General features: G+C 30.5%; 3 protein-coding genes across 3 annotated transcripts in view; 1 reads left to right on the top strand and 2 right to left on the bottom strand.

Annotated features, from left to right (window-relative positions):
* The first annotated feature begins 953 nt into the window (after nt 1-953).
* LOC105636582 (26S proteasome non-ATPase regulatory subunit 12 homolog A) lies at nt 954-6,837 on the top strand. The gene is made up of 12 exons (XM_012219892.4): nt 954-1,075; nt 1,204-1,398; nt 1,787-1,894; nt 2,021-2,125; nt 2,262-2,318; nt 2,555-2,751; nt 4,327-4,426; nt 4,507-4,619; nt 4,715-4,868; nt 4,994-5,071; nt 6,188-6,434; nt 6,522-6,837. Exons 1-11 carry the CDS (start codon nt 1,073-1,075, stop codon nt 6,404-6,406), a joined length of 1,329 nt encoding a protein of 442 aa, XP_012075282.1. The 5' UTR covers nt 954-1,072; the 3' UTR covers nt 6,407-6,434; nt 6,522-6,837.
* Nucleotides 6,838-7,985: 1,148 nt separating this feature from the next.
* On the bottom strand, nt 7,986-9,603 carry LOC105636583 (ethylene-responsive transcription factor ABR1). Its single transcript, XM_012219893.4, has 2 exons — nt 8,999-9,603; nt 7,986-8,770 (listed from the first exon to the last, which is right to left on the bottom strand). Exons 1-2 carry the CDS (start codon nt 9,342-9,344, stop codon nt 8,100-8,102), a joined length of 1,017 nt encoding a protein of 338 aa, XP_012075283.1. The 5' UTR covers nt 9,345-9,603; the 3' UTR covers nt 7,986-8,099.
* A 3,953-nt stretch (nt 9,604-13,556) lies between these two features.
* Nucleotides 13,557-14,101, bottom strand: part of LOC149497790 (ribonucleoside-diphosphate reductase large subunit-like) — a 5,083-nt gene continuing 4,538 nt past the window's right edge. Inside the window, exon 14 of the mRNA XM_089719288.1 lies at nt 13,557-13,606. Coding sequence (XP_089575414.1) covers nt 13,557-13,606 — 50 coding nt within the window. The remainder of the gene's footprint in view (nt 13,607-14,101) is intronic.

Genomic DNA, 14,101 nt, shown 5'->3' with positions numbered 1-14,101 from the left:
TTTTTCAAAATTTGAGCCAATATTATAATTGAACTAGATAGTCAGCTAATTCTCGATTTAATTAGTTCGACTGGCTGGTTCGATCCAGTTCTAATAAAAATGCTTACAGTGTTAGTGGGACGATAGCGGAACTAGAGGGTAGCCAGTAGTGACACCACCATTTTAATTTTTTTTTTAAATTTACCTTATAAAATATGTAAAATTTTATTTTTACCTATAAAATAGTGACTTTTTTTCGATATCACCCTCTGCAAATTTTGAAAATATTTTTTTGCCTCTCTAATTATCTTTTGTAGTCCTGCCACTAAGTGGAGTTACTTGACCCACTAGACGTACAATATATCCACCTGGATGATGATGTGATTATTGATAGAGGTAGTAATATGCTAATTAACATTATATTTTCATATTTCAATAATAATTATATTAATCGCCAAAATGAAATAATTTTGTAGAAATTCAATTATGATCCTACATTTTCACAGGGTCATAATGAGTCTCCTGTAAAATTCGAGAGGCTATAAAGATAATAGTTGAAAATATATTATTAAATTTATGTATTAGTCCATTTTCAAACAAACACATAGACAAATATAGTAATGAAATGCATATATTATATTATAAAATATTTTTCACTTCATTACATCTTTAATTATATTAGGTTGCATTACATCTAATTGAATATAAAAGTCATTATTGATGAAGTAAAATCAAAAAATAAAACAAATTACACTTTTTTTGAGAAAAAAAGCAAATTAGTCTATTATTTTCATTAAATTATTAATTTTCAAAAAATTCAAAGAACAAAGACTAAAGCGTTCTTCTGTCTGTTTGCTTTGAATCAAATCAAACAGATAAAGTCTCCTCGAACCGGGTTATTAGATCCGGGTTCCGGATCAACCCGATCCATTTCCAGGTTTCTTGTGTAAGGAGTTTAAACGATCCCCTTTAAATACACTATAAAAAAAGAAAACAAAGCGGTTTTCTCTTCTTTTACTTTCACAAAATAAAAAACGTCCATTTTAGGGTTCATCGAATTGTTATCGACCTCCATAGATCTTGCCGATTCAAGATGGTGAGTCTCTGGTTTACTTTCCTTTTACTCAGATCTACAATTCGCTCGTTTTCTTTTCGATTTTGTTTTCCAGGCTTTTCTTTTCTTTTTTTTTTTCCGGTTTAATTTTTGTTGAATGGTAAAAATAGGAGGGCAAAGCGAATTTAGAGTCGGCGATAGAGCAGCTACAGAATGTCGAGAAGCAAATGAGGCTTGCCGGTGATGTCGCTGGAACTAAGAAGGCCGTTGAAGATATTCTTCAACTTTGCTTTGAAGCAAAAGACTGGAAGTTGTTAAATGACCAAATAGTCCTTCTGTCGAAGAAACGTGGTCAACTCAAGCAGGTACTGTGTAGAAGCAGAATACTTCATATCACTTGTAATTACATGAATTGAGATTCCTTTAGCAGGATTAGTTGTTCCAGTTGATAATTAGGTTGAATTTACACTTTGATGACAATAATTGTAATTCCTTAAAGTCAAGGCTTAGGTAATTTGCTTTTGATTTTACATTTTGATGTTTATCAAAGCTAAGAGGAGCCCCAAAATTATGCAATATGAATTTTCGATTATTTTTATTAGTTAGCAGTAATGGGTTTCTTTTTAGTTTGGCTGCTGTTTGTGATTCATTCTGTTGTGGTTGGTGTTCTTTTTCCCCCTTTCCATTAGTTATGTTTGAGTACCTTATTATGTGATTCTATTAGTATTGTTCATTGGGTATGTGTTTATCCAGGCTGTAACTGCCATGGTCCAGCAAGCAATGCAGTATATTGACCAAACACCGGATCTTGAAACTCGAATAGAGCTCATTAAGACACTTAATTCTGTTTCTGCTGGCAAGGTGAGTTATATGCCTAGCATTTAACTGTTTTTTGTGTTTGAGTTTGATTATCCAACATTTTATGTAGGCATGCATTTGTATTTATATTCATTGCCTATTGTTTTAATGAGCTTTGTTATGTTGTAGATTTATGTTGAAATTGAGAGAGCTCGGTTGATAAAAAAACTAGCAAAGATCAAGGAAGAACAGGGGCTTATAGCTGAAGCTGCAGATCTCATGCAAGAAGTTGCAGTAAGTTTTAGGCTTCTGTTAGCTATAGTCATTTCTGTTTCGAGTAGGGAATTAATGAATCTATTTGTCAACAACTCCTCTTTTTTTATGTGTTATTCTGTTTCGTTTTCATACTCTGTAATACTCTTGGTTATAGGTGGAGACATTTGGTGCTATGGCAAAAACAGAGAAAATTGCTTTCATTCTTGAACAAGTACGTGCCTCTTGTTTTCTTTCCAAATTCCATCCATTGTAAAGTGCAACTGTGGAAGTCTTGGATAAAAACCAAATAGGACTGTGCTGGTTGTAGTTGTACTTTCCTGGATCTTACTTTTATTGCAAATAATGAAAAAGTTGTCCTCTTAAATACTTAAGATAATCCTAGGACAGTTGTTGAATGTCGGTCATGATGTTAATTCTTTATCAACTTGTGGGTGATTGACTTCACAGGTTCGTCTCTGCCTAGATCGCCAAGATTATGTTCGTGCACAAATTCTCTCAAGGAAGATTAGTCCAAGGGTATTTGATGTTGATCCTTCCAAGGAAAAGAAAAAACCCAAGGAGGGTGATAATGTTGTTGAAGAGGCTCCTGCTGACATACCATCGCTATTGGAGTTAAAGCGGATCTACTATGAATTAATGATACGGTATCTGGTTTTCTCTCTCTTGTTTTATCTTGAGCATAGTTTTATTGAATTTTTGGATCTTTAATATTTAACTATTATAACTTGAGTATTGGCAATTTGGCATGATGCTTTACTATTTGTTTGTTTCTCACTTCCTTGATAATAAATTTGCATCTTTGGCACAATTTTTTAGTATTGATTTGTTCACTAACCATGGTTCTCCCCACGGTCATCCTTTTTCTGAAATTGATTAAGAATATTTAATAGTATGTATATTGCTTCAACATATTCACAATTTTTTTTACATATTTTTTCGTTTTGTCATTTGTAGTGGGCGACTGGATGAGCATTTGGTTCAAATACTGAATTAATTGAATCATCTTTAATTACCAGAGTTGACAGAACCAAATTATTATCAAATCTGAATCAACTGAAGTGAAAATAATGTAGTTCAATTAGTCTATTTGTTATTGAGTTTTATTGGGCTTATAACTTTCAACCAAAAAATAAATGACATCTCAGTTTGGGATATAATATGTGTATGTAAATTTTTAAACATATAGAAGTTATTTATTAAGTATAATTAGAGAATTAACTATAAGATAAGATAAATTTTGGTTGATCCAAATATTTTGGCTTTGGATATGGAAAACTGACTGAACTTAATTATCTGAAATGCATCAATTCAGTTTGTAATTCTATTTAAACTGAATAATGCTCACCTCCAGTTCATTTTTGGTTTGTTATGATCTTTTGGAAATATGATATGGTCTTCAGCTTGGAGTTATTTGCTATATTAAATAGATATAAATAATTGGAGGTGCTATTAAGATGCATCAGTAAATCTGGATGGTGAGATGCGGAGAAAATATGGAACCTTTGACATGTTATATATTTGTCACCCAAAACACATCACTACATATTTGGATAAGTAACTGCTTTCCCCAATTCAGTCACTCGTGTTGAGTTCCTTAATCATTGGCACTCAATTGGAAATGCAGATTTTGTTTTGCTTGATATATGTGTTTGCATAAATGCAAGTTTATTGATGGATCTGTTTTGCTTTATGTGTGTATTTGATTTATTTCTCTGTTCATATCTTGGAGAATTTGGTATTTTCTAATTTATATTTGAGCTGGAAAGTAGCCTTCAGCAAATCTTAGTTTCCAAGGTCTCAAATCTACAAACAAGAAATGCTGAATGGTATCTTAATGTTCTGGCTCTTATATTGCAACTGCTAGCATCATGCGTTTGTGGATTATTATTTATGTTGTTGGTTTCAAGGTTTTCCCAACTAGTTTGAGATTAAGGCTTAGCTGTTGTAGTTGTTGTTTCTGTTGTCAAGGTTTTGATACTGAGGTTTCTGCATTGGAATGGTTGTCTCTGTGATATCATTTATGCAAGGAAGCCAGGCTTGTTATGATATATTTGGGTGCCCTTTGGTTTGTAGTTGTTGATTGATATTTTGAAACCCCTGTATTTTTAAATGTACATGCTATAGCTTTGAGGAAGTACTGCTTTATGCAATGGCTGTGGACCTTAATGTTGTTGCCATTAGAAATGGATACATCTTATACTTGTGTCTGTCCTCTGTAGGTATTACTCTCATAACAATGATTACCTTGAAATTTGCCGTTGCTACAAGGCCATATATGAAATCCCATCTGTAAAGGAAAATCCTTCTCAGTGGATTCCGGTAAGTGTTTGTATTTAGCGCATGTCCTGTCAAGTTCCTTTGAATTCTACTAGAGTGTTCTGAAAATTTATAACATGCAGGTTCTGAGGAAAATCTGTTGGTACTTAGTACTATCTCCACATGATCCGATGCAGTCAAGCCTTTTGAACTCCACCTTGGAGGATAAAAATCTTTCTGAAATCCCAAAGTTCAAGTATGTATTTCTCAATTATTTGGCATTCCACTTTAGTAATTTAATGTAAATTGTTATGCTTTAATGTATGTTTTTATATGATGTTTTGACCTTAGGGTGCTTTTAAAACAATTGGTGACAATGGAGGTCATCCAATGGACATCTCTTTGGAATACATACAATGAGGAATTTGAAAATGAGAAGGGCTTGCTTGGAGGCTCTTTGGGTGACAAAGCGGCAGAAGATTTGAAGCAAAGAATCATTGAGCATGTAAGTTTCAGTTTTGTATAGACACTAAGTTATACCAGATGCTAACTTTTTTCTGTCTTTCTCTTATTTTCAAATTTTGATTTTGCTTTAGTGTTATATATTGTGACATGCTTATTACTTCTCAGAATATCCTTGTTGTTTCAAAGTACTATTCAAGAATTACTGTGAAGAGACTTGCAGAGTTGTTGTGTCTTAGCATCCAGGTTTGTTCATGCTAATCTTTTTTTTTAATTTTGTATTTTCTTCATTAGCCAATACAGCTTGGCACCTCTCCCTATATATGGATATGCATGCAATTGCACACGGTCATATGTGTGTTTGTGTGTTTTATTATTATTATTATTATTATTGTTGTTATTATGCTTTCTTTGTTACTGTGCTAGCAAGTTTTTTCATGTTCCTCATTGTTTATTGTCAAGTGGTGTTAAAGTAACAATCTGTGATTTTCAGTACTCAAAAATCTTAACAATCTTGTGTCTTTCGTGGTTAAAAATGTAAAATTTGTTCTAATTGGCACTTTTTTTGTTCAAATATGAATTTGGGTAAGTTTAGCTTTTTCTCTTGCTTAATATTCTTATGGTAAACCTTCATGGCTTCTTGGCATTGAATAGGGAGTTTTGGCTCAATAAGTTTCAACATGACCTTGGAGGCCTCTGAGTATGAAGCCTACTACTAACAGCACGAGCTGTACTTTCCAATTGACGTACCTGCATGCCTCCTATGCTGATCTTATTCTTGTACTGGTCCTTGGAATTAGTGATATCTTCGCAGCCAATTTAACCTCTTGATCTCTTTGAATAATTACCTTTGGCTGCATATTCAAGGCCAAATATGGGCTTTGGATAATGTTTTCCTTTCCATTACTTGAAAGAATCTTGGATTAATTTATCATTACTAGAATATAATTAAATCACTCGCATCAATTTAATTTTGAAATATGTGATCCTGATATTAGAGCACGTAGACACTGTCTTTGAGTAAAAAGAGACATTTAGACTAAGAAGTATTGCAGTATTTGGCAAGTTTGGAATCGGAGAACTGCATAAATATCTCTATGATTTGAGTTTGATGCTTTGTCTTTGTTTGATTCCATTTCTAGGACTTCGATTTTGTTCGTCATAAGTTTTGCATATGCTGTATGCACGTTTAAAGTATTAGAGGATTTGTGTATTATATAATATAAGAGCTTTGTGGCATAAAACTCCCACAAAACATAGTTCTACAACATTTTATGCTTAGCTTGATGTTTTGATTTTTATTTGCCCTCACTTCCAACCATGTTCACCCATCAAGACTTGAATTTGTGTCTATCCAAATAGGAAGCTGAGAAGCACCTCTCGGATATGGTTGTATCGAAAGCACTGGTGGCAAAGATTGATAGGCCAATGGGGATAGTCTGTTTCCAAGCAGCAAAAGATAGCAACGACATTCTCAACTCATGGGCAATGAACTTGGAGAAGCTGCTTGATCTTGTTGAGAAGAGTTGCCACCAAATACACAAGGAAACCATGGTACACAAAGCTGCTCTTAAAGTTTGAAAAGAATGATTTCAGCAATCACATTCTGGTACATTTCTCTCTTTCTCTCTCTCATGCAATACTTCAAAAGAAAGCAGAAGTGGCGAAATAAGTGAATATCTTGTGTGTTTTACAGGTTGGCCCAATTTGAGCATTTTCTTTGGCCGACTGTAATGATAAAAATTTCCATCGAAGTCTCTGCTCGCTAAAGGGTGGTCAGGATATGCATTTCCCCAGGAATTATTTCTATTGTTGACAAGTCCAAAATGCTTGTTAGGACCGAGTAAGATTTTGTTGTATACTTCTGGCACATACGGTACCACTGACTAATATGAAAAAAAACCAAGGGCTTTGTTTTATGGCAGTGGGAAAAGGAATTTTTTAGCTTTGTTTAAGATTTCCTTTGTTTTATCTTTTTAATTTATATTTAATATTATAGGGTTCTTCCTTAATCATTGCACTTGGACAACTGTCGATGACACCATTTTCTTTATGACTTGATGTTAGCATGACATATTATGGCCAAGTAATTTGTCAACGCGATTCTTGATGGTGACATTTTGTGGACTTTGTGTGGATGATAAAATATAACTGAATTTTTAAATTATATTTAAATTAATACTTTTAAATCACTCTACAATCAATAAATAATTACGACGATTTTAATTTATGCTTTTGTTTTATTATTAGGTTATTTCGTCTAAAAAAAATGAGCTCTGTAAATATAATTTTTAGATAGAATATGTTTATTTTTTTAAATGATACGGCTTAATATATTATTTATCAAATGTAAATAGAGTGAAGTATTAGTTTAAATATAATTTAGAGATTTAATTATATTTGACTCAAAAAACAAAGGTAATTTGACCTGTCTTTTATCGTTGCCGTCCTGATTGAAATAGAGTATGTGAATGTCTCATTATGCAAGTTGCATCACCCTCCTTTTGAGGATTTGAAATTTAGTTTATTCAACTAAAACTGTCTTATTGACATTTGCTTAACGGTTCTCCTGTTTTTTTGGGGGCCTTGCCTATTTCAAGTAACTTTATTGTTGTCGTCATGTCTGACTCATACCTCGAAATAATTGAAACTTCGTAGTAAATTTTCGTGTTGGAGATACTTGAATTTTGTTTAACATGAATTATTACATAGATCATGATACTCATTTTAGAAAAGATTCTATGATACTCGTTTTAGTTTTTTTAAAAAAAAGTACAAAACAACTTCATTGAGAGCAGAATTACATCAACGATGTTACATGGTGAGTGGTGGGGCTATGAGTTGAATCCATGACCTTTAATCATGGGTATTTCTACCATACCACTAGACTAAGATTTCATTGACGGAGATGTTTGATGCTGTGATTAAATTATACTTAATTTGTAAATCAAATTAAAAATTTCTTTGCCTTTTCTTTTTTGATGAATTGGGAGGTGAAATCTAGAGTAACTTGGATTCTGCAAAAGATTTAGGCAAACTGTTGACTAATCAGGCCATCTCACAAATATAAAATGCTGCTGACTTTGACCTAATCTTTGTTTAGATAAGTGAACACCGCTTAGAATAACAACATTCACATGAGATCTTGACCAACTAAAAATTAATAATAATAATAATGATAAAATAACTAAAATCAGTATAATAATAACTACAACAAGAAGCTAAAGTATAACCTATTAAAATGCAGGTGAATAAATAAATATATATTGAATAATTATCCAGATGAAGAAGTATAATGGCCACAATCCGACCAGAGAGCTGGCTCTGAAATATCAGCACTACCACCACCACCACTGCTCTGGTTGGTGGCAGTCCTCAAGTCCGCAGGCCGCGGAGCTGGAATTATCAGAGGAACGGAAGATTGTGGAGATGAAGAAGAATAAGTAGTAGAAGAAGCTGCAAAACTAAAAGTTTGAAAATGGGAAGATGCATTTGAAGATGACAAAACCATTTGGTCATAAAGACTAACGGCCTGATGCCTTTGATACCCTCCAACACCCAAATCCAATCGAGGATTGTTTACCATTTGAGGAACAGAGAAAAGGGTATTTTGAGAATTAGAAATCGCCACCTGGGTTGTCATTGGATTTGAGGTAGATGGCAGGAGTCTTACATTTTCCGGGAAGTTCAGTTTGGCTTTGCTACCTCTAAATCTAAGAGCAGCTTCATCATAGGCTCTTGCTGCTGCCTCTGCTGTGTCAAATGTGCCTAACCAAACTCTTGCTGCTTTAAAGGGGTCTCTTATTTCCGCAGCCCATTTCCCCCATGGCCTTTGTCTCACTCCTCTGTATTTTCTCCTTGGCTCTTCTCTTACGGTGTCGTTGTGTTCATATATGTGTGTTTGTGGCATTATGGGGGTTGTTGCAATTGTTGAAGTGTCTATTGCTGTTTAAGAAAACAATAAAAAATATGAATTGGATGATTAAATTAATTGTCATTTAAGTGCATAGGACAATTAAAGAAAAAAATAATTTTAAAAAAGAAAAAGAAAATAGAAAGAAGATACTATATTTTTCTTGTTAAATAAGAAAGAAAGATATTACTGTTCCATTGATGATTACACGAGGAAAACACAAACAAACTTAAAGCAACTAAGAGAGATTAGTATATTACTGTTATTAACTCTGTCAACATAACCAAAAGATCTAGCAAGCTTTGTGTGACCTCCTTCCTCTTCTCTTCCTCTCTTATTAGCTCCATCACTGGAACTCCCCGAACAATTCCCTTCATTGTTAATAATATCGGCAGGCACCTCTCCAGTTACAACATGAGTCAAAGCAGAAACCATAGCTGACATCTCTCTTTCTCTACTCAACCCAGAAAGCATTGATCCAAATGGCTGCTCATTTCTGTTACTCTTATTTTCTTGTTGAAGCATCATCGATGGTTGATAAACCCATTCGTCAAGATTCTTGTTGATACCTTTCTCTCTTGGATTCGCCACCTTTAAAAAGCACATGCAACATCAACCAGAAAATAACAAAGAAGATGGGTGTAAACCTAAAAAGTTTCAAGAATGGATCAAACAGAGTCTTATATAAGGCAATAAACGCCGCCTTGGCTATAGCTTTGGTGGTTTGACATATGAAATAGAGGCGGTTCTTTTTTTTTGTTTTTTTGTTTTTTTGAACAACTTCAAGTTGAAGGATCTTGATATTGTAAAAGAACAAAAAAATAACATTCTGAAAGAGTCAATTTCATAATTTGTCCTTTCTCTATATCAAATTTCATTTGAGTTTTAATGTGAACAAAGAAGTTTATAGTGGTATAGAAGGAAGCAACGACGTGGTTTCTTTCTATCCACTTGAAGTCGGTGTTGAGTTGAGAGGGAATGAAGAAGGGGATGGCGCGGCCGACATGTGTCGGCTCACTAAGAATGCATTGTTTGCCCAATTAATTAAATTAAATTAAACTGTTTTTTATTAATAAAATAAATAAAATAATTGATTTCACGTTTCGAACCATTCATGGGTGCGCTTACCTCTAAATAAATATACTTAGATATGAATTTCTGTGAAGATAATAACTTTCCAGTAATAATTTTAATTTATCCATATGAATAAATGTATATCTTCTCAAAACTCAAAACATATAATAAATCTAATAATGGAAAAACAAAATAGATTTAACCTTCAATTCCACCCGAACTTTTAGAGTAATTGTAACTGTGACTTTTATTTAAATCAACTTTTGTATTTTGGAAATTTTAAATTGTCAACTTAGTCCCAATTTGCTTTTAGGGAGTAACTGTCAACTTAGTCCCAATTCAAAGTTATACTTCCTAGAACGACGAAACAAATATGAGAATTGTTTTGCCATGTCTTTGTAGCCATTAGTTGATTTTCCTGCGAGAAGAGAAAGATAATAAGTTGAAGGACAAAACAAGCAAAACAATAAATTTTTTATTTTAATTAAAATATTATGTATTATATTTAACTAAGTTCGAATTGGTTATAAAGTCTATTTTTATATTATTTTAATTAGAATTCGAACTTTAATTTATTTTTAGGGTAGAATTGTAACAAACCGATAAATTCAGGGTGCTCTAATTCACTTTTAAGGTGTTAATTGCACTTTAAAAGTAAATTAGAATATAATTGAAACTAAATTGATAAATTTAGAGCACTTACAAAAGTCGATTTAGAATTACAACTACTCGGAAGAATTCAGAGTGAAATTGACGGTGAAGCCAAAACAAAATATGAACTTTTATTGAAAAAAAAGAAAAATAATAAAAAATGATAATTGGTCCATATAGTGTAGGTAAGTATTTATTTATTGGTGGAAGTCAACTTGTTGCTTTATGGGAATTAAACTTTTCAAAGGAGAAATTTATCAAAACTTGCTACTAATAAAAGTAAATGAAGCTATGACCTGATCTTTGTTTGTAGAATTTTGTAAACGTTTTGTTTCATCTGCTGGTCCCTTCGTTCCACATTGAAGCTTGTTTATATTTTCATATATATTAAAATATTATTTGAATAATAAAAATTTTAATATGTCACTGTATTAACATTCGAGGGGACTTTCAGTAAAGAATTCAATGAGAAAATAAGGTTATATTTAAAGGATTATGAAATCAATTATATTTTTATAAAATATTATTACCTCCGTTCTATAATATTTATTACTCAAAATAATTTGTTCAAAATACTTATTACATTTGTAATCTCAAAAAGTAATAATTTTTTTTTCGTGTTTATCTTTTGTATATGACCAATAATTATTATTTCAATTTAATATTTTTAAAAAAATTAGTATTAAATTAAAAATAATATAATCAATTTATTCAATAATTTATTATAAATTAAATGAATTTAATGATTTTATTAAAAAATATGAAATTTAAAAAATATAATAAATATTATAGAATAGAGAGTCTTATCCACATTACTTTTCAGACCAAAAAAATATCTTTATCCATATTAATGGATAAGATATAAATACAATGACGACAATTGGTCAGCCGTCAAGACTTTTTCCTTGTACAAAAAGAGAAATTAATAAAAATAAAAATAAAAAAAACATAAAAGTATTTAAATTATATATGTCAATAAAAAGTATATTTTTCATTTTTCTCTACACTTCAATTTTTTGGTTCTGCATAGAGAGTTTTTACTCAAAATATATAGTTTTCAAATCAAACTCTTTTAATGTTACTAAAATATATATTCCCTTCGTCCCATTTTATTTGCATGGTTTGATAAAACACGTATATAAATAATTAAGTCAACAAAAATTATTTTGCACTTTTTTACTCTTAATAACTCATTAAGATACTAAAAGTTTTTCATTCAATGAACAATTATAAATGTTATTATAGAAAAAATAATTATTTACATGTCTAAATTTAAAAATATTGTAAATATTTTGAGATATTTAAAAAAGAAATAACAAGTAAGAAGTATTATTATATAAATTTTAAAACTTCTAATTTTGATGCAGTCATGCTTGTTTTAGATGAAAAGACATAGTCTCCATTCTGTTAAATTTGACCATTTTTAACTTTTCACAATAATCAATGAAACAATAAATTGCTTTAATTTTAGAAAAAAAATAAACATTATTAATTAACTATCTTTTAATCAATACTTATTTAATTGAAACAAGAGTTATACAGATATTTAAACAATAATAAAATTAAAATAAAATAATTAATGTTACTCTAATTTTCTAAAAATATCATCTAAGTGAAAAAAAAAGGTAAAAAAAAAAAAAAAAAAGGGAAAGAGAGTATAAAATAAAGCAATAGCATCAACTTATTCTTTTTACATACTAATAAGCTTTAGTTAGACAAATATTAGTTGTTTGTTAATTAGGTGGGTTGTAAAAGGTAGACTTCAAGCATATTAAACTAATGTGAGTTTCAAATTTTATGGAGCTTATGTTTATGAAAACTTTTAGGGAAAAGTATAATAAGATTTCTGTGTACTGTGAAATATAATTAATTTATTCATGTCTTTTATAAAATAGATTAAAACATTCTTATAGTTTACTCTCATCAAATTATAAAGTCCTTATGTCCAATTTTTTATTTTTTTCTGTGAAGTACCTTATAAAATGACAAAAATATCCCTTTTATTCTTAAAAACACAAAACAAACTAGTTGTATTTTTCAAACCATAGGAACCATACTGTAATTTTATTGATATAATGTTTTTGAATCTCTCATTTGATCTCTGTGTGTTCTTACTGACTTAATGGAAAATATGCAAAAAATGAATAAGACGACCTAGTTGTAGAACGGAAACATACCATAAAGACAAATTGATATACTTTAGAAAAGATAAAGATAAATTGGTTGTATTTCACAAACTACATAGATCATAACGTAATTTCGCAAACTTTTAACATTATTTCGAGTTTATACTTTATTGAGTCAAATTCAAAAACTTGCTGGGTCAATACTTGGAAATAAAATTGTTAAACTAATAATCTAATTGTAATAGCAATTAGTAATTAAATTAATTAATAGTCTCAATTATATTTTTCATAACCTAATTCTAGAAGATAACTAGATTAGTTTGCTTTGTTTGACCTGTATATTCTAACTAGAGTAACTAGATTAGAATATAACTAGATTAGTGCATTTAAATTAATTAAATTCACATGTGTATATCTGTTTTTTTTTTTTTTTTTAAAAAAAGAAAAATTGTTTTGCTTTGTTTGACACTGTACATTTGGCGGTTTGGATGTGTCTGCACACGTAATCATGGTCAACGAGTCAACTGGGATCGCCGTCAGCAGTCAACATCAACGTAACGCGGTTTTACAATTGGATAATACGATGAATGTGAACTCCAAATAAGAGAATATAACCAAACCAAATGTTTGACTAGAACACTCAAGAAGATCTCATGTTAACGGTTTATAAATCCAACTGATCTCCGTCTATCTCTGAAAGTAACAAGGCTAGCTCAAAATAAATTTGATTAATCTCCGCTTGAAAAGGAGCTAGCTTCGAGAAATTTACATTATAAAAGATCCAAGTCATAATCTAAACTATAGCGATTAATTTCTCAATTACTCTTCATTTTAAAATTACTTCATTCGGGTTAGCTTTTAGCCAGTAATGTTATATTAAATTATTAATCACAAAATATTGCTAGATTACCAGATTTGAGCTATTCAATTGTTATATTAATTTCCTTCAAAAACTTGTTATATTAAATTAATCACTAAACATTGATAACTGATTATTATTAGTTATTACCAAGAAACCTGAGCAATTTGAAGGTAAGTGAAGAATGCCGTTAAAGCTTTTTCATAAATCTATATGAAAAAACGAAATAAAGTATTTTGAAATTTCACAAAACAAATTTAAATTTGCAATCAATATTATCTTAAACGCATTTTGCATTTCGATCTGTAGGCTGATGTGATGAAGATAGAATGAAACAAGAAAGAAAGAAAAATTAGAAAAATGAATAAAATTAAGAAATAGGATTATTTTGATTTTTTTTAATACGAAATTTTGGTCAGACATATTTAACTATAAAAAAATTTATTTGTTAAAACACTTAATTTTAATAAAAAAAATTGGAGCACTGAAATAGACAGTTAAATATTAAATTAATCTAATTTTATATATAATTAATTGTCCCATCTAAAAATTAGGCAAGCAATGAGTAAAAAAAAAAAAAAAATCAATGATTTATTGCTTTCAAACTATAGTTGGAAATTATACTTTTGATGCATTAGAAGTTTTTAATGGAA

The sequence above is a fragment of the Jatropha curcas genome, chromosome 3, assembly GCF_041381405.1.
Source record: "Jatropha curcas cultivar XTBG-Jc1 chromosome 3, XTBG_Jcur_1.0, whole genome shotgun sequence".
Classification (NCBI taxonomy): domain Eukaryota; kingdom Viridiplantae; phylum Streptophyta; class Magnoliopsida; order Malpighiales; family Euphorbiaceae; genus Jatropha; species Jatropha curcas.
The sequence above is the reverse complement of the archived record's forward strand: the minus strand, read 5'-3'. Positions and strand labels throughout refer to the sequence as shown.